Source organism: Eucyclogobius newberryi, unplaced genomic scaffold (genome assembly GCF_026437365.1).
Source record: "Eucyclogobius newberryi isolate DKJ021-1_F unplaced genomic scaffold, fEucNew1.0.hap1 SCAF_21, whole genome shotgun sequence".
NCBI classification, from domain to species: Eukaryota; Metazoa; Chordata; class Actinopteri; order Gobiiformes; family Gobiidae; genus Eucyclogobius; species Eucyclogobius newberryi.
The window spans coordinates 21,798,620-21,816,947 of NW_027315846.1; the positions used below are offsets into that span (position 1 = coordinate 21,798,620).

The window sequence follows — 18,328 nt, forward strand, 5'->3', positions numbered from 1 at the left end:
CATGACCACTCACACTGGAGATAGACCTTACAGCTGCTCAGTCTGTAAGAAAACATTTGCCCAAAAAAGTACTCTCAACAACCACATGACCACTCACACTGGAGATAGACCTTACAGCTGATCAGTCTGTAAGAAAACATTTGCCCAAAAAAGTACTCTCAACAACCACATGACCACTCACACTGGAGAGAGACCTTACAGTTGTACAGTTTGTAAGAAAACATTTGTCCATAAAGGTCATCTCAGCAGACACATGACCACTCACACTGGAGAGAGACCTTACATGCGCCGTCACAGAGACAGACCAGAACGTTCTGACACTGAACAGGAACCTTCAGCTGAGTTCTCCAGAGGAACCAGAACCAGGCCCTCCACAACACCTGACCAGAAGAACCTTGAACACTTGAAGTAACTCCAAGAAAACAATCAAGAAATGTAGCCATTCCTTAATTAATATTGCTGAAAGTTCATGAGTTCTTTTGTTTGTTCTTTTGTTTCCTTGAGTTTTTGAGTGTTTGTGGCTCTTGCAGTTGATCCTTCAGTGAGAGAACCAGGACGCTGCATTACAGTGTTCACAGGTTCAGCAGAAGAACCTTACAGTTGTTCAGCCTGTAATAGAACCTTTGATCAGTTTAAACTCAGGAGAACAAAAAAATCTAGGGTTCTGTGTTTCATTTACACTGTGTTTGTTCTGGTTCATGACGCTGGTCAAGTTTTGTGTATTTAGTGTTTGATACTTTTTGTTTTTCTACTTCTGCCTTTTGTTCTAAACAGTTTGTGGGACAAATAAATGTTCTCTTCTCACCACAGACTACTCGTTATGGTTTACCTAATGTCACCTGTCGTCAGGGAAACATAGATCTGACACGTCTGCATAATTGTGATAGGACACATTTTCACTGCGTATCATCTGACCTAACGGCAGCATGTAGGGGTTGAACAGAAGGGGTCCCAGGACTGACCCTTGGGGCACCCCTCAGGTCAGGGGCATGTGGTCTGAGACACAATTACCAATTTCAACAAAGGACTTCCTGTCTTCCAGAGAAGACCTTAACTAGTTTAGGGCAGTGCCAGTGATGCCCACATCTCGTGTAACTGGGAGGAAGCTAGAGGCAAAAGTACAACTCATTACTATATCACAGAAATTGTTTTGTTTTGTTACTATCACTAAAAAAATCTAAATTAAATCCTTGAACACATAAAAACAAACAGTGAAAGAGAAACACGACCAGAGAGAGAGCCGACACTAACTAAAAACAGCAGACGTTCAAACAATAATTGAAAAAAATAAAATCATTGCCTAGAAAACCTAAAAAAAACATGTGGTCCAAAGTCTGTTAAATTTATAAAATTTTAGGTTAAATCCTAATGTAATTTTATACATGTTACAAATGTCCATTATCATGTCAGTCCAGTCTTTGATTATCGGTGCATTTTGTGTCATCCATTTCTTTGTAAGCGCCTTTTTCACTGCTGCCAGGAGGAGGCCCCAGAGAGTCCTGAGGCCCAGACACAGAGTCCTGAGGCCCGGCCACAGAGTCCTGAGGCCCAAATACAGAGTCCTGAGGCCCAGACACAGAGTCCTGAGGCCCAAATACAGAGTCCTGAGGCCCGGCCACAGAGTCCTGAGGCCCAAATACAGAGTCCTGAGGCCCGGCCACAGAGTCCTGAGGCCCAAATACAGAGTCCTGAGGCCCAGACACAGAGTCCTGAGGCCCAAATACAGAGTCCTGAGGCCCGGCCACAGAGTCCTGAGGCCCAAATACAGAGTCCTGAGGCCCAGACACAGAGTCCTGAGGCCCAAATACAGAGTCCTGAGGCCCAGACACAGAGTCCTGAGGCCCGGCCACAGAGTCCTGAGGCCCAAATACAGAGTCCTGAGGCCCGGACACAGAGTCCTGAGGCCCAAATACAGAGTCCTGAGGCCCGGCCACAGAGTCCTGAGGCCCAAATACAGAGGCCTGAGGCCCAGACACAGAGTCCTGAGGCCCAAATACAGAGTCCTGAGGCCCGGCCACAGAGTCCTGAGGCCCAGACACAGAGTCCTGAGGCCCGGCCACAGAGTCCTGAGGCCCAAATACAGAGTCCTGAGGCCCAGACACAGAGTCCTGAGGCCCAAATACAGAGGCCTGAGGCCCAGACACAGAGTCCTGAGGCCCAAATACAGAGTCCTGAGGCCCAGACACAGAGTCCTGAGGCCCAGACACAGAGTCCTGAGGCCCAGACTCAGAGTCCTGAGGCCCAGACACAGAGTCCTGAGGCCCGGCCACAGAGTCCTGAGGCCCAAATACAGAGTCCTGAGGCCCAGACACAGAGTCCTGAGGCCCAAATACAGAGTCCTGAGTTTCAAGTGCTACATACGCTTCGAGAAATATCAAAATTTTACGATTATTCACGATTATCAGCAAAAACAAAGGAAACATTAATATTGTTTTTTTTTATTTATTTATAACAATTTACTTCCCTACTCTTTAATACAGCATATTAATTTAAAAATATAATGGCCACAAATGGATTAAATATTATAAATGTATGCTTATTGGCCCCTCATTATAGCTCTTTTAAGCATTATATCATCTAATAGTGAGATGATGTCCATGGTAACGCTCAGGGGAGGGGCTTGAAACTTACGTAAGATTACGCTCTGGAACTACTCGTCTCCTCCCCTCTCTTTCCCTCCCTCACCCTCAACACTCGTCTCGGCTCCGTCTGCACATTCGGAAATGTTCAAAATACGCATCTGATTTTAAAAAACAAGGATGTAGTCGCTTGGCTGTGTAAATGTGAGTATTTTGGCATGAGTATGATCTGCAAATACTTTTGCGTTTAGGAGCTATTGACCTTGGAAGTCCGAATCTGTGAATATGATGCTAACTTTACCTGACTGGGCCAGAAATCTGGCCGCTCTGGTGGCGAGTCCAAAGCGCCCGACGCTCAAACGCCCCTGACGCGCCTGACGTCTGACGTTCAAAGCGCAGGATTTGCGAAGCAAAAACACGCGTCCACTTAGACTTTGAATGGAAACTAGACACTTTGACACCACGGAGGGAATGGGCCATTCGAAAATTTTAAATGGGGTCAAACGCGTCCTCCAGGCATCACACTGCGCCCCCCCAAGGGGTCGCGCCCCACTATTTGAGAAAGACTGTCGTAAGCTAACCAGTTCAAGATTTTAACATCTTCTGTTTAGTTTGCATGTTTTGATCAACTCCTTCAATGTTGTAAGCACAGATTTCCTCCACCTCCCCAAATGACTCAAGAGTCTGTCATCTGCCAGTAAGGCCTGCACAGGAACCCCCGGCACAACATTACTCTCAATATTTTCCAATTGAGCTTCATATTCTGGGTCACACCAGCAACACTCTGATCTGAGCTGAAATAAAGTCATTTTTCAGACAAGGTAAACCCTGCCTCCTTTTTCTTTTGATAATTACAGGATACAGATAGGATAGGATACAGGGTTTTTTCCCCTTGCCATATAAATCTAGAGATTGTTTTATTCCACTCATGGATGGAAATCCAAGTCTTGACTTAGACTGGGATCAGAGTCCAGTTAAAAGTTGCCAAATAAAAAGGAGTAAGTGTGTCTTTTAGAGCTTTATACCACTTTGAGGTGAACACATCGCTCCCGGAGATTTATTGCTCTTTAATCTTTTGAACGCGCCTTGTATTTCCAAAACTGTTATTTCAGCGCCTAATTTTTTATTTTGTTCTTCTGACATAACAGGCAAATTGAGGGTGTCCAGAAAGAAATGTATATAGTCTTCTTTATTGTCTGGAAATTTTGTATAATAGAATTACACCACTTTGCCTGTCACATATTTTAAACATTGTTATTTCAGCTTGTTGTTTTCAAAGTTTCCAAGATAGTAATTTATTTTTTTGGGGTAAAGAGCATTTATTAACTATTTCCCGTGAAGTCAGGTCATTCATTTCTCCTCTTATCTTTTTAATTTCTTGTAGCATTTTCGTACACCCCTTTTTGGTATAGTTTTCCTCCATTTATTTAAATTTTTCATGCAGATTGTTTAGCTTTTTCTCCCTTTGTTTCTTTTTTTGGAGACTATGGCTATAATTATTTTGTCCTCTCAAGACTGCTTTAGAAGCATCCCAAAGGAGGCGGAGACATTTCCCCAGTTTCATTTTCTTAATGTTGTTGGACATTTTTTCATTTTTTTAAAGCAGGCTGGCATTGAACCTCCACAGTGTGTTTTTTTTGTCTTACGTCTATTGTGTCTATATCTGCTTGAGTGATTTTAGATCTGTCTTTATTGAGAACAAAAAAGTAATCTATTCTGGAATAGATTGTATGTGGGTTAGAAACATGGGCATACTGGCTCAAGGGTTAATTTCCCTCCATATGCCAATTAGACCTATTTTCTTCAAGATACAGAACTTCTTATTTATTGATCCTTCAGTGCCTCCTGAGCTCAACACGTCTAATGTAGGCTGAATGTGAAGATTCCAATCGCCACCACAGATTAGGGTTCCCTCAGAGTAGTTCACAATCAGGTCCATGACATCAGCACAGAAAGTGATATCGCGGTGGAGCATACACATTCAAAAGAATGAAAACCTTTCCATTAATATTCCCCTTAACCAGTACATATCTTCCCTCTTTGTCCTTATGTTCATTGTATGATGAATAATAGGGTTCTTATTACAGAATTTCAATAGTTTTTGATGATCAGTGCCATTCAAATGTGTCTCTGACTTAAAAACATAAAATTTGTTGTTTATTAAGAGGGAATCTGTGAGCTGTTGGTAAACAACCTTTTCAAGGAACTTTGCCCCAAAATGGCAGATTAGAGATTGGCCGGTAATGACTCAGTACTGCGGCATCAAGACTGCTCTTCTTTAGGAGAGGCTTTATGACCGCAGTTTTCGAAGACATTGGGAATGTTCCAGATTGAAAGCGACATGTTAACTATGTGAGTGAATGGTGCTAACAAACTGTTCAGCACAGACTTTAGAAATCTGGTGGGTAACACATCGAGGCAACATATAGATGAACTCAGACTGGTGATGATCTCATGGACAGTTTTGACAGTTACAGCTGCAAAGTGAGTTAGCTCTAAGTATCTGGGTGGTTTTAGGGTTATTTTTTGCATTATAGCATTTATAGCATTTTTAATGCCCTGAACTTTGTCATTAAAGAATAATGCAATCTCATTACACCTGGATGTGGAAATGAGTTCTAACGGCAGCTGAGCTGGAGGGTTTGTTCATCTGTTTACTGTGGGAAATAGGACACGCGAGTTGTTACTGCAGCTTCCAATTATTTCAGAAAAATATCTTTCCCTAGTTCTACATAAGATTAGGTTGTACATGTTCAGCTTTTCTTTGTAAATCTCTTTTTGAACCTGGAGCTTTGACTTGTGCCATTTCCGTTCGGCCCTGCGGCACTCCCTTTTCTGTGCCCTGACCGAATCACCATTTCTCCATGGCGCCTTCTGCTTATTTAAAAAACAAAAACTGCAGGACCAGCCGGTGGTTTGGGAAAAATAGACTGGTCAAAGAAGACACAGAAATGATCAGACAGAGCAGAATCAACCACATTGGCATTTGATATATTAACTCCCTTTGTGATTAACAGATCCAGAGTGTGCCCTCTGCTGTGGGTGGGGCTAAGATAAGATAAGATAAGATATTCCTTTATTGTCCACACATGGGGAAATTTCATTAAAAAAAATCACTCACATGCTGGGTAAGACTGAAAGTTTCAAGGACAGCATCAAGCTCTTTTGCTTTTCTGTCACAAACGCTATCAACATGCACATAGAAATCACCTGTAATGACCAAACCATCAAAGTCTGTGCACACGACTGAAAGCATCTCAGTAAAATCATCAATAAAGCTTTGGCAGTGCTGGGGAGGCTTGTATAAAACAATGAAGAGAATGGATGGAGACTGTTCTAGCTCCATTTTAAAAGAAAATCCTCAAATGATGAAAACACCCCAAGGGACAACCTGTGTTGAGACAGACTCCACCCCCTTTTTGTTACCTCGTGTTTCAGATTCAAACTTAAAGTTGGGTGGAGCAGATTCTATTAGAACTACATTTCTGGTGTTGTTGTCAAGCTATGTTTTAGTTAAAAACATAAAATCAAGATTATAAGAAGAAATACAATTATTAATTATGAGTGATTTTTTACATGAGGATCTGACATTTAGCTCAGCAGTCTCAGACTAGTTTCAGTGGGACTGGGCCTTTTCTTTTCAGAGGGAATATGAATCACATTTCTCAAATTGGACAAGCTGACTCGCATTTTTGAGCTCCTCACAGATGTGGTTGAACCTTTGCCGTTGTTTATGAACCTTATATAGAATATCTGGACGTGCTAGCCTTTGTACTGAAGGTCTCCTTTAACTCTGCAGGTCTCCTTTAACTCTGCAGGTCTCCTTTAACCCTGCAGGTCTCCTTTAACCCTTGCAACCAAGTCCAGATAAAAGACACAAGTACAGCTGCACACAACATAGGTCTATTCAGAAAATACAAGTGTGGAGCAGAGAGTAGAGCCACTGTCACAGAGGGACATGTGTCAGGGACGGGAGGAGGAGGAGCAGGAGGAGGGAAAAAACACAAGTGTTCTGTTTGTCAGACGAGATTTAAGAATAAACTGAAGCTAAAAACACATGTCAGAATCCACACTGGAGAGAGACCTTACAGCTGCTCAGTCTGTAAGAAAACATTTGCCCACTAGATAGAAGCAGCGGACTAGTACATTTTCTTTCAAATGAATGGTACTTGAATGTCTGGCGCCCTCTGCTGGTAGTGAGTAAAAATAAATAAAAAGATAAGTATGGCAACATAACTTTATGGCTCATCTTTGTTTTTGTAAAGAAGACAATTTAATCACAAATGTTCGCAGTAAGTCCAGTGAAGGTGGATGGACACTGAAAACACTCATTATGGTTTCAGTGACTTCCATGAAGAGTATAAACTGCATCAGAGGATTACTCAATAGGTTGTGAAGCCAAAAAAGTTAAGTGAATTTTCAAATAACCAGCCTCTCATTTGCAGGAAATGAATCTTTTGTATCTGTTGCAGCTGTTGAAACACTGTGACACACTTGTTGCTTGTAGGCCCTGAGCGGTGGACAAACAGATCAATAGTCTGTTACCCTCTGCAATACCATAGATCCTGAGTGCGATCAGGACATGTCATTAGAACAAAGAAATACTATGGATTTGAACACAAATAGACAATCTTACATTCAGCGCCCAAAATTTAGAAAAGGTAAGCATCCAATTCTTAATTTTTCAAATTATGTAGAGGTGAGATTTGAAGTGTATTTCGGTGTGACTACAGGAGTTGTGTTTGGATTTCCACAACACCGAGTAGTGTTGCTATGCCTGAGCCTGCTCGATACTGCACTGCTGATTGCTGCATTGGTCTTGGGCATATACTGTGAGTATAGAATACTACAGTTGAATAGAAAATGAACAAAGAAATAACTACACATTTGTTTGGACTATTTTCAATTTATTCAAAAGGTTGAATTGGGGCTCTGTGGTTTGCTCATTGCCCACAATGGGGAGGGTTGGTGGGACACTCACCATGTCACTGGGCAAGACACTTCACATGCTCTAACCATAATGTGACTGGTTACAATAGAGAGGAGGCATCTATCATGAAAAATGAAAAACAAATAACAATGCATTACATACAGCTGCCAAGGCCAAAGATTTTCAACAACTCTCCGATTCTGCTTTTGCCCCCCTCGTCATTGAGAGGGACTTCCTTCGGAACCATAGTGGCGTGATCAAGGAGAGTCTGGTCACTCAGGTGGCACTGGAGAGTCAACGCAGAGCTCACATGCTAATGAAAGTCCAAATAAAACAACAAAAGGCCATTGGTGACAGCCTCCAGAGTCACATCCTGGCACTGAGAGCGGAGAAAACACAACTTGAGGCCAACAAAACTGTCCTGGGTAAGACTAGGAATGACTAGATCTATATGATTTTGTTGTTGTTGTTGATAATTTTGTCTGTTTTCACTGCAGATGACAACTGTGGCAGATGTCCTCTTGGGTGGATTCTTGTCAAATCATCATGCTATTACTATTCTATTCCTCCATCCAATGGTAAGAAGAATTGGTCTGACAGCCGGGCAGACTGCATCAGCCGAGGAGGTGACCTGCTTGTGATCAATAACATGGAAGAACAGGTAATTTGAAATAACTGCAAATGCTAATGCTGATTTTATGGTAAAGAAAAAAGAATAGACAGCGCTTCATCGCTTTGTCTGTGAATGCGTATGAAATGAACTGCAACACTAATGAGTTTGTAGAGGTGCAAATGCAAGAAACGGCAGCCTCAAAACAGAAAAAAATAATTTTAAAAACTGCATACATAATCAGTCAGTTGTTATATTGTGATATTAAGCATGACATAAATATAAAAAAAACACCAAACGTATCATTATGGCCACCAATTAGTAATAATTTCTGGTACATTTCTCTTTCCCTCATAGAAAGCCATCAACAACAACTATCCAAAGATGATTGGTACTGGGCCTCAGTGGAAGATGGGCTTCTGGATAGGACTCACTGATACTGTGTCAAATGGAGTGTGGGTCTGGGTGAACCATGCCAATGAAAACAATACAATGTAGGCCAATGCTGTAAAGACGAATAATAAAACATTTGTAGACCATAAACTATTGCTTTACATGTGTCTGATCTGTTACAGGTACTGGCAAAACGAGCAGCCCAGCCATGACGAAGGCCTGGCTGGACATTGTGCCGCTTTTGGTCGCAATATTTTGTCTTGGAGGTCATGGTACAATAGAAACTGTGAGCATGATGCTTTGAACTGGATATGTGAGATGGAGCCAAAGTAGAGATGTATTCTACAAAGAGAATGTTAATAAAAAGGTGCTTTAAAAATAATTATGGCTTCAATCATTTTCAGTTTGTTGACTATCTAGTTAAGGCATTTCCTGTAAGTTCTGTGAATATTTAACTGCGGACCCTTATTTTGTGTGTGTAAAGTCACTCACATGAGTAAACACTGCAGAATACAGAGAGGGCAATGTCCTAGTCCTTCAACACAAATGCTCTCGGACTGAAAAGCAAAAATGGAGGATAAAACATACAACAAACTGACTTGTCCAGATGAATCAAATGATGACATCTCTTTCAATGCAAACCCAGATGAACAACAAGGTAAAACACATTAACATTATCAAATTTTTCAAAATGACAATCCATGATATGCCACTTACGGTCATTCCAAACCAGCCTCATTGATTGCAAAACATTTTTAATAGTTGATCAATCTTCTTTGATTTGTGTTTTCGCTTTGTTAAGTGTCTCTCACCATGGTGAGGCCGGTTTCACTTGTGAACCACCAAAAAGTGTTAACTGTGATCCTGTCTGTGCTAGCTGTTATCCTACTCTCCGTTAACATTGGTCTGGGCCTCTACTGTAAGTAAAACAGTATTTATAAGTTTTAGCACCAGTAGATATTTGATTAGGACTATTTCCTACAGACAGCAATCTGACTGATGGAGAGCGCATTATTAACGACATTAACGCTGAAGTTGCCAAGTTAAAACAAGCTTACAAAATTGCAATCGATGAAAAAATGGAACTCAAGAAAGAGTTGGCGCAAGAGGCCAATCTCCAGCAGCTAACCAAATGGGAACTTGATCACCAGGAGTCGAGAAATGAAGAGTATAAGAAGGATTCAGACAACATTCTGTCGCTCATCACAGGGCTGAAATCTCACATTCCTTTACTCGGTGAGTAAAAGTGACATAGTGATAACACTGATAACAATAATACTTAATAATCAATAAAACCTTTGTGTTAACAGAGGAGGGCTGCAGACGCTGTTTACCAAGATGGATTTTGATCAACTCTGTTTGCTACTATATTCCTTTCTCTGAAAACACACCGCGCAGATCATGGGAGCAAAGTCGGGACTACTGCAAGAATTTTGGGGCTGATTTGATAGAAATAAACAGCAGAGACAAACAGGTGACACATCATCTTGTCAGAATTGGTAGTAAAAAATAAAGGAGCAAAATATATATAATGTATATGTGATTTTCTTGTTACAGCTGGCCATTAATCATTTAATAACAACTTATTATGACTCATCGGTGCATTACGGTGCCAGTGGCTTTTGGATTGGAGCTCGCGATGTGGAGGAAGAAGGGTTATGGAAATGGTTGGATGGAGCACCACTCGCTGAGGGGTAACTTAACTAAAGCGTGGTTTGTTCCTCGCCACATTTATGAACACTCACCTGAAATCCATCTGTTTTAGTTTCTGGAACTACGGAGAGCCAAACAATTCGGGAAATGAAGATTGTGCTGCGGTCTATCCCACTCCAAAGAAAAACCCATTTAAGAGCTGGAATGACGCCCCATGCAGTCACATGTTAAAATGGATTTGTGAAAAAGCACCTGGTTTTGGAGATACGGCTTGAATAAATACATTGGCAATTTCTCATGTTTTAATATAGATTTTTGTCCATGTGCACATACACGCTGCTGTTGTACAAAAAAACTATACACTATACAAATATGTAAGGAATATACACAAAAATTCAAAGAACTTCAATTTATTTTGACCCTTATTGTGGATGTGATGATAATAGTTCAGGATAGATTAAAGGTGATAGGGTCCCATAATTGAAGAAATAAATAATAGTCTATCTGTGGCACAACTGAAGCTCAACTGAAACACACAGCGAAGTCTATGTGGGAAGCTCTGTTCATTTGGTGATGACAGTATACCTGACCGTGCCATAAATAGGCTCACAGTTCTGCAAAGTGCTCCCTTAGATGTTTCAGGAGCTGCTGTGTGTCCACGTGTTCAGGAAACGCATCCTCAGACTTCTGGGCTGCTATGTAGCTGCTCTGTAGATCACCAATCTAGAAACACAGTTAGACATTTGTCACTATTAGGCATTTGTTCAATGTGTGCGGACTATAACATATAAACATTATTTCTTGTTTTTTGAAAGAAATAATGACCTTTTCAGAGAGAATGGAGAGGTTGAAGTGCGGCTCGTACATGTGAGGTGCCAGTGAGGCAGCAGTCTGCAGGAAGGCTTTACTCTGCATTTAACACAACATTAACACCAGTTATAAATCAACAGATCATATTGCAGGTATTCAAAGAGCAAAAGAACAGATATTTATTTACTGTAGATACTAGTGGTGTGGAAAAGACAGCAAGACAACTTAGTGCAACCATAGTAAAAGTAGCTGAGGAACAAACACTGAGGAATTGAACATATACTTGATACACTACATGTCTGACACTTTAAATATGATCTTTCAAAAGAGGTAGATTGATAAGCTCACTTGTTCAACACGGCCTTTGCGCAGTTCCAACACTGCAAGGTTGTTATAGGCTTCAGCATGATCATTATTAAAAGTAAGAGCCAGTTTAAAACACTGGTAGGCCAAAGGGACATCACCAATTCCCTGTAATATAATAAACAATAAATGATTTAAAGCATATTCAACACAGTTGCATTTACTACTACTATCAACATTGACTAAAACTAAAACCGCTAAAATAACAAACACAATAAAGCTGGAAGTGTAAACAATATTGCTGTTTCCTGGTTATTTGGAGGAATGACTCACAACTGCAACATGCCCGATGTTGTACCAGACATCAGCCTGCTCTTCATCATTGGCTATCAGAGACAAAGCCCTTTCAAATGATGACAAGGTCATGTCATACTGCTGAGCATAGAAGCAGCACAGGCCCAGGTTATTGTACAGCTGGCAATTATACACCCCCATCTGGAGAAGACGTCTAGAAAAATAAATATGATTGAAGATTAAAATAGAATAAGTTAAATGTTAAAAGAAATGTTACTTTTATATTTCCTGACCTGTAAAACCGCAGGGCAATTTCAGGCTGATCAGTGTAGAAGTGATTACTGCCAATACAAGCTATTGCCTCAACATGAGTGTTGTCCTGCTTCAGCACATCTTTATAGTATTCTGTGGCTGATGTTATGTTATTCATCTCCTATAAGGAAGAAAGGCTTCAGCATGTGTTGAAATATAGGGCAAAACATGATTGTAATAAAAAAAACTAACAAAATAGAAATGTTAATAATTATGACATACCTCATGTATGCGAGCAATTCCTGTTAAAAGAGTGACTTCACCAGGAAAATGGTCCAGGCCTTGCTTAAACAGGTTAAGTGCTGTAATTGGTTGATCCAAACGCTGATACACCTTTTCAGTAAAACAGTTTAGACTTTAGCTTTTTTAATTATTCTGACACTATATGCAGTGGTTTGTGCACTAAATCTATGCTGTACCATTACCTTTGCAAGATAGAGGTAGGTATCTACAACCTCCTGATGGTTCAGTGCAGATCGAAATTGTTTTTCCGCTTCTCGATACAAACCAAGTCTGCAAAAATATGTTTTTGATATTCAAAACTAGTACAACATAACATTATGTTCTCATGACTTATGAGTGTTACCTATAGTAGCATTTCCCCAGCTGAACCTTCCACCACCAGTCTTTGAACTGGGCATGCTCAGTTGCCTGTGCAGCCAAATCTAAGGCCTGTGGGTGAACAAAGTATGCTTACACCTCACTCCTCCTAAGCAGTAAGCATTACAGTACTACTTACATTTTTGATGTCATTTTCATGGTGAAAGATGTACTCAAACAATGTCTGTGGAGAGAAAATGAGTTACTTAAACCTGCTTGAAACATCATTCTTTCATAATTTTCATTTATGTCTTCACCCTTGATAAGTTGGGTTTTTGGGAATACTTGGACAGGTTAAGTCTTGACAGGTTTATAAATGGCCCATCTGGATTTGTAATCATTGAGGCCTAGAGAATTAAAACAGTTACAAACAATACCAACCAATAGTATTCTGTGAGTGGTGTATAAAAATATACATTGTAATGTACATGACTTAACTGTTCCCAAACGAATGAATCGTCCAGAACTAGTGACAGGACGAGCAGTGCTTGCTGTGCGGGGGGTCTTGATAGCCTGTTCCATTGTGCCAGGGCGACCTGACTGAGTGCTGGGTCTCACAAATCCAGTGATGGGGCGTCCCGACTGTGTCATTGGCCTGCATTTGTTTACAATTTTTTTTGGATCATTTACTGAAAACAATAGCAAGATTATGCAGATATTGTGGAAAAAAAAAACTACCTGACAGCAGGGGTTGGTCCTCCACCCTGACTTGTGCCAGGAAGCCTCAGTGAAGTGCCAGGGCCTTGGGAAATGCAAGACCGTTATAATTTAGTTACATTCTATACATTTAAGGTCAAATTAGCAGATAACGTACGTGCCACTTGAGCAATAGAGTTTTCATCAAGCAACATCTCCGCGATCCCCTCTTCGTCAACTTCAACTTCATCTATGTAGACCATCTCTGTTAGAGCGCGGGTTTTCAGACTCCAAGCAGCCTGAAATGGAAAGTAGCTTTTTATCACAGAACAGAAATGCATTATTTGGAGAATTAGGAAAAACATTAACACTAAAAAGTAACTGTTATGTGTATGAGAATGATGCAGATGTTATTACCTCTGAAATAAATAATGAAGAGTCCTTTACACAGCGAAAGTGGTTTAGTAATAAAAGAAAAATGTTCAGGTAAAGGGTAAAAGAACAGAAAAGAAAAAATGGAAAACAATAGTTAAAGCTGTTAAATTTGATATTAGAGCTAACTTGGGTAAAACATTTAACAGACAACTATACAATATCAAATACACAATACATATCAAAATCTGTCAATGCACAACGATGGTCTCTACTAATCAGGATTAGTGTTTGAGCAGCTAGATAACAAACCTGAGCCCTTTGCGTTGCCTATAGTCGCTAGCATGCTAGGCTAACACAGCTACATACCTGATCGTATGGTCCGTCTTGTAATATTGTTGTAGAGATATCCGCACACTGCTGGAACTTTCGTCTCCTGCAGTAACTCCATGCCAGAAACAAGGGGTCCATCGACACTTCCATCTCTACAGGTTGTTTCAGCTTATTTTAAAACGCTGAAGACAAGCCCGTGGCGAAAGTAAGCTTCCTCTGTTACCCAGCAACGTAACAAGGGGCGGTCCTAAACTGTTGCGCCTGCCTTTCGCCTTAAAATAAAACAAAATCAAATAAAAGCTATTGGCCACGCATAGAATGTAAAATAACTACAAAATAGACATTAAAAAAGGGGGAAAGGAAAAGAAAGAAAAGTCTGACTATCTACTTGTGGCACGAGGATGTGTAAACGCTTGTGATTGGATGTAAAGTTGCTTGTGTCATCGCTGTGGGCGGGGCATGGGGGACAACAGCGCAGCTCCATCTTTGTAGGCTTTGACAGGAGCTTTGACCTGTGTGGAAGAAGCCCGTAAACCCGCGGCTGAACGAGCGGACTATGGAAACGGAGAACGCAGCGTAGACGTCAGCTTGCACCAGGGTCACGCAAGAGCGTTTTTCTCACTCGATCGAACGCCCCGGAGACCTCTGCTGCACGCGAAACTCCAAAATGTCCAATAATAATTTCAACGCGGGTAGTGGGAACTGACGGGCATGCAACCGAACCGATGGCACACGCGGGCTTAGAATAAAACCTTTTTTTTGGCGGATGACACTTTATAGGTGAAACGTAGGGGTCGAAACGACGGAGAGAGACACACGGAAGTGCGGTGGACATGGCTGACAGGACTGCTCCCAATTGCCACCTGAGACTGGAGTGGGTGTACGGATACCGGGGACACCAGTGCCGCAACAACCTGTACTACACCGCCGCGAAGGAGATCGTCTATTTCGTGGCCGGTGTGGGAGTCGTGTACAACACCAGGGAGCACAAGCAGAAATTCTTCCTGGGACACAACGACGACATTATCAGGTAGTAGGACGTGGCGCGCTCACACGCTTCATCTCTCTTCAGCACCAGGGACAGCGCCGGCACAGGAGCTCCCCAGTAGAACGTGTCATGGAAGCTCGTGCTGTCGTTGTCTACCCTTTATGTAATGTAATGTGTTTTTTGTGGCATAGTGTGGAGAGTCCGAGAGCGAGCAGGGTCAGTTAGGGGCTTATAGTGACAGCTCAAGGAGAGTCCAGCACTCTCACTACCTCAGCCACTCCTCAGCCCACAAGAGCATTAACACCATAACCTTGTGACACAGAATATGGGGCAGTGTTGAAATTGGTCACTTGGTCTATTTTGTAGAGCAAATAATGCATACATTGGTAGTTAATGTGGGGGCAAAATCGGTACAGTTGACTGGGCTTAAAATGTCCAAACAAGTTTCATTGTAGATTCTAGATGTTCTGGTGTTCCTTAATGAAAATAGTTTAGCATTCAGCAAACAAAATTTGGTAGAGATATGTACACGTTCTGGCATATTGGCCTTAAGTCTCTAGCATTTATTTTGGGCTGACCTACTGCCTAAAGGAAAGACATAAAGTTTGATTTTAACACTTTAGTCTGAAGGCAGCACTGCACAATATGTGACGACGCTGCTCCAAAGGGGTTGTGGGTGTCGAAAGATCATTTCTATTGATATTTTTGTCTTTCTTATGCTTTTATCATGCAGTTGTTAGACATTCAATCACAAAATAAGAAGACAATACCACAACACCTATTCAATTACCATCCAACTTTACACTAAAGGAGAAAAGATGTCAGGTCCATGTTTTCTTTGACAGGCTTTTGGGGTGTTTTAAGGGGATGATTGCTCTAGCAACCTCAATGCTTCTTGCTCAGATCCGTGAAGCTCCTAACTACTGTTGTATCACGCAAGTAATTATTCTGCCTTTCTCTGCGCTCTCTCTCTCTGCTCTCTCTGCTCGCTCTCTCTCTGCACATGTGACCCAACAATGAGCAGTGTCCACTGCTCCAGTGCTTGCCTTTACATGCGTGTATGTGACTGAGGGTTGCCCCAGAGATGACTTGCCTCGTGTCGTTAGTCAGCTGGGCCCCTGTTCCATTATTCATCGTATACAATGGAGCCAGTAGAATGCAGAGCTGAAGGGTGAAGGGTTCAAACAAGTGGCCTCTAATAGTCATCATTAACCACTATTTACTAGAATGATTGGTTCAATAGTAGTGCATGCTGCTAACCTATCAGATTATAAACTAGAGTAAGAAGTACTGAAGTGCAAATTACCATAATTATAGATGAAAGTGAATCCAAAACATCACATTATTTCATGTACAAAACATGGTCACATTTATATTATAAGCAATTAGTGAATGGAACAGGTTAAGGTGCAGCACATATGCCAGGCTCCATGTGCAGCCGGCCACAGTGTCGTGAGTTCGATTCCCGACTCCGACCATTTACTGCATGTCCTCCCTTCTCTCATCCCCCCTCATGCTCACCTGTCCTCCAATTAAGCCCCAAAAATCCTTGTGTTGCATTCAGATACACTTGATTGAAACAGCATTATTAACGTCTCTCATAAGATATTGATAAATGAATGAATGTCCTCTTGTGGTACTGTAGGTACCACAAGATATGTATATATATATATATATATATATATATATATATATATATATATATATATATATATATATATATATATATATATATATATATGTATATATATATATATATATATATATATATATTCCTTGAGCAAACAATAAACAAACAAAAATTAGAGCTTGTCAATCTGGGTAAAATATCTAATTACAATTTTTGTGACAAGAATTTTGATTGTAATTACAATTGCAATTCAAACACATCCAGGAGAATTCACAGAACAAAACTGTATTTCAGATTTTTTTTTCCCCAGATGTAAACTAAAGTGTTAGAAATGTTATACAGTACAAGACTGGATATTTTGTTGTTTGTGGAGGAAATTCTGGTACTTCAAAGATTGCAGCCTTTGTGATTTCAAATTGCAATTTCATTTAGATTGAAATTAATTTTGCAGCCCTAATAAACAAGACTTTTAAACAGTTCCATTTAACACGCACATTTCAATTTACCCCTCAACTTTCTGAGCTCTTTAACAGCTTTAACTGACAGAGATTAGATTAGAAGAGATTAGTTTATTTTGAAAGGGGACAATGCCATTTCATGAAACACATGAACAAACAAGCCAGAATCAGCCAAAAGGCTACTTTTCATCCGTAGTCCCGTGAGGATTGGCTGTGGACCTTTCCATTAGAAGGCCCGAAATGATCATTAGCGATTTGAAGTTGATTAAAATTCGATTAATAACGCAGATCACTCCTGCTCTGCTTTGGCTCTTCATAATTAAAATGTCTTTCTCAGTATAAAGTCTTTGATGGGATAATTGCTGCACTCATCCTTATTCGCTCTCTCCCCACAGGCACATTAAACTGACTTGGTGTTAAGCAGCTGAGATGTGCACACAGCTTGCCCTTGACCAAGTTACTGTCTTTCTGGGGTTTGGAATATTTTTACATTTAAATGTTTTAACTTCAAGGCATCTTTTGTAGACTACGTCAGCTGAATCTTGTCATGCAGGATGGTGCATACTCAAACTCTGTCGCTTTTCTTTTCAGCGTTAATGGTGTGAATCAGGTTTGCATATTCATTTTGCAAATATTGCAAAAATTAACTCATTTATAGCTGTTTTTTCTCTTCAACATCTCACAGACAAAAATATAGTCAATGAAAAGATTATTTCCCAAATGTTGTACTCTACTTCTCCTGTTCTATTTTTGTCGCTAAGCTGCTGTTCTATGGGCAGGTGTCTAACATGACGAATGATGGGCGTCTGGATTAAATGTGGAATCCTACAAAATATCTTTTACTGTATAGACAGTCAGAAATGTGCTAATCCTCTGCCCTTAATCCAGTCTAGGCAAAACCACAGCAGTCTGTACGTGAATTTGGTTCTATTTTAGTGTGTGATCGTATAGGTCACATACTGTATGTCTCCTATAGTGACAGAGCTACTGCCAACCATTCATTCTCCAGGGTGATGCCCATCTGGAACTGTAGGAATGTAGCAATAATGTGCTATTGTAGCTAAATTATTAGCAATCCAATCATAATTCATATTAAATTCAGGCCCTAGAGCAGAGCGGTGATTGTCTTTACATGTCTTAAGGTAGTGTCTATGTCTGTCAGCCTGTGTGTCCAAGACAATTATCCTTCGGGTCAAAATAAAGTAATAGTCATCTCGATCTTGATGTATAAAGCCTGAACTAATCCTGTAGTTTAGACCTCTATTTACCTTATTCTGCCAAGGCCACTTTAACGTATGACCCACACTTCTGGAACCGCAGAGCAGGAATTTCCATGGAGAACTAGAGAAAGGTCTCGCAGCTTAAAACATTATATAAAGTGGATAGATTTATGCAAAATGTTCAACGTTCATGTGCACCAACAAGTC

At 40.7% G+C, this 18,328-nt stretch overlaps 4 protein-coding genes across 5 annotated transcripts in view; 3 read left to right on the plus strand and 1 right to left on the minus strand.

The window, feature by feature from the left end:
* The first annotated feature begins 7,086 nt into the window (after positions 1-7,086).
* Positions 7,087-8,878, plus strand: LOC140370276 (C-type lectin domain family 4 member E-like). The gene is made up of 6 exons (XM_072457364.1): positions 7,087-7,240; positions 7,313-7,411; positions 7,674-7,934; positions 8,007-8,170; positions 8,477-8,613; positions 8,695-8,878. The coding sequence occupies exons 1-6, from the start codon at positions 7,162-7,164 to the stop codon at positions 8,843-8,845; spliced, it is 891 nt and encodes a 296-aa protein (XP_072313465.1). The 5' UTR covers positions 7,087-7,161; the 3' UTR covers positions 8,846-8,878.
* A 131-nt stretch (positions 8,879-9,009) lies between these two features.
* Positions 9,010-10,445, plus strand: LOC140370278 (uncharacterized). Its single transcript, XM_072457367.1, has 6 exons — positions 9,010-9,170; positions 9,315-9,431; positions 9,497-9,748; positions 9,823-9,986; positions 10,070-10,206; positions 10,278-10,445. The coding sequence occupies exons 1-6, from the start codon at positions 9,083-9,085 to the stop codon at positions 10,438-10,440; spliced, it is 921 nt and encodes a 306-aa protein (XP_072313468.1). The 5' UTR covers positions 9,010-9,082; the 3' UTR covers positions 10,441-10,445.
* Positions 10,446-10,489: 44 nt separating this feature from the next.
* Positions 10,490-14,133, minus strand: ttc8 (tetratricopeptide repeat domain 8). Of its 2 annotated transcripts, XM_072457365.1 has the most exons (15): positions 13,862-14,133; positions 13,538-13,561; positions 13,299-13,419; positions 13,163-13,226; positions 12,923-13,079; positions 12,742-12,831; positions 12,624-12,668; positions 12,471-12,556; positions 12,310-12,397; positions 12,107-12,217; positions 11,866-12,005; positions 11,612-11,786; positions 11,324-11,446; positions 10,991-11,074; positions 10,490-10,888 (listed from the first exon to the last, which is right to left on the minus strand). In XM_072457365.1, the coding sequence occupies exons 1-15, from the start codon at positions 13,973-13,975 to the stop codon at positions 10,772-10,774; spliced, it is 1,539 nt and encodes a 512-aa protein (XP_072313466.1). In that variant the 5' UTR covers positions 13,976-14,133; the 3' UTR covers positions 10,490-10,771. The 2 variants fall into 2 exon arrangements, with proteins under 2 accessions (XP_072313466.1, XP_072313467.1); XM_072457366.1 differs by lacking the exon at positions 13,538-13,561 and having other exon boundaries at positions 13,862-13,999.
* Positions 14,134-14,304: 171 nt separating this feature from the next.
* Positions 14,305-18,328, plus strand: part of eml5 (EMAP like 5) — a 41,967-nt gene continuing 37,943 nt past the window's right edge. Inside the window, exon 1 of the mRNA XM_072458319.1 lies at positions 14,305-14,855. Coding sequence (XP_072314420.1) covers positions 14,659-14,855 — 197 coding nt within the window. The 5' untranslated portion in view covers positions 14,305-14,658. The remainder of the gene's footprint in view (positions 14,856-18,328) is intronic.

Bases quoted from the DNA above. Each gene is read 5' to 3' on its own strand.
- LOC140370276 (XM_072457364.1), top strand. From the start codon at position 7,162: ATGTCATTAGAACAAAGAAATACTATGGATTTGAACACAAATAGACAA. The intron at 7,241-7,312 runs GTAAGCATCCAA...GTGTGACTACAG, and splicing joins GCGCCCAAAATTTAGAAAAG to GAGTTGTGTTTGGATTTCCA. The intron at 8,171-8,476 runs GTAATTTGAAAT...TTTCCCTCATAG, and splicing joins TCAATAACATGGAAGAACAG to AAAGCCATCAACAACAACTA.
- LOC140370278 (XM_072457367.1), top strand. From the start codon at position 9,083: ATGGAGGATAAAACATACAACAAACTGACTTGTCCAGATGAATCAAAT. The intron at 9,987-10,069 runs GTGACACATCAT...TTCTTGTTACAG, and splicing joins TAAACAGCAGAGACAAACAG to CTGGCCATTAATCATTTAAT. The intron at 10,207-10,277 runs GTAACTTAACTA...CATCTGTTTTAG, and splicing joins GGAGCACCACTCGCTGAGGG to TTTCTGGAACTACGGAGAGC.
- ttc8 (XM_072457365.1), bottom strand. From the start codon at position 13,975: ATGGAAGTGTCGATGGACCCCTTGTTTCTGGCATGGAGTTACTGCAGG. The intron at 12,669-12,741 runs GTGAAGACATAA...TTCTCTCCACAG, and splicing joins AAAAACCCAACTTATCAAGG to ACATTGTTTGAGTACATCTT. The intron at 12,557-12,623 runs GTAAGTAGTACT...GTTCACCCACAG, and splicing joins ATGAAAATGACATCAAAAAT to GCCTTAGATTTGGCTGCACA.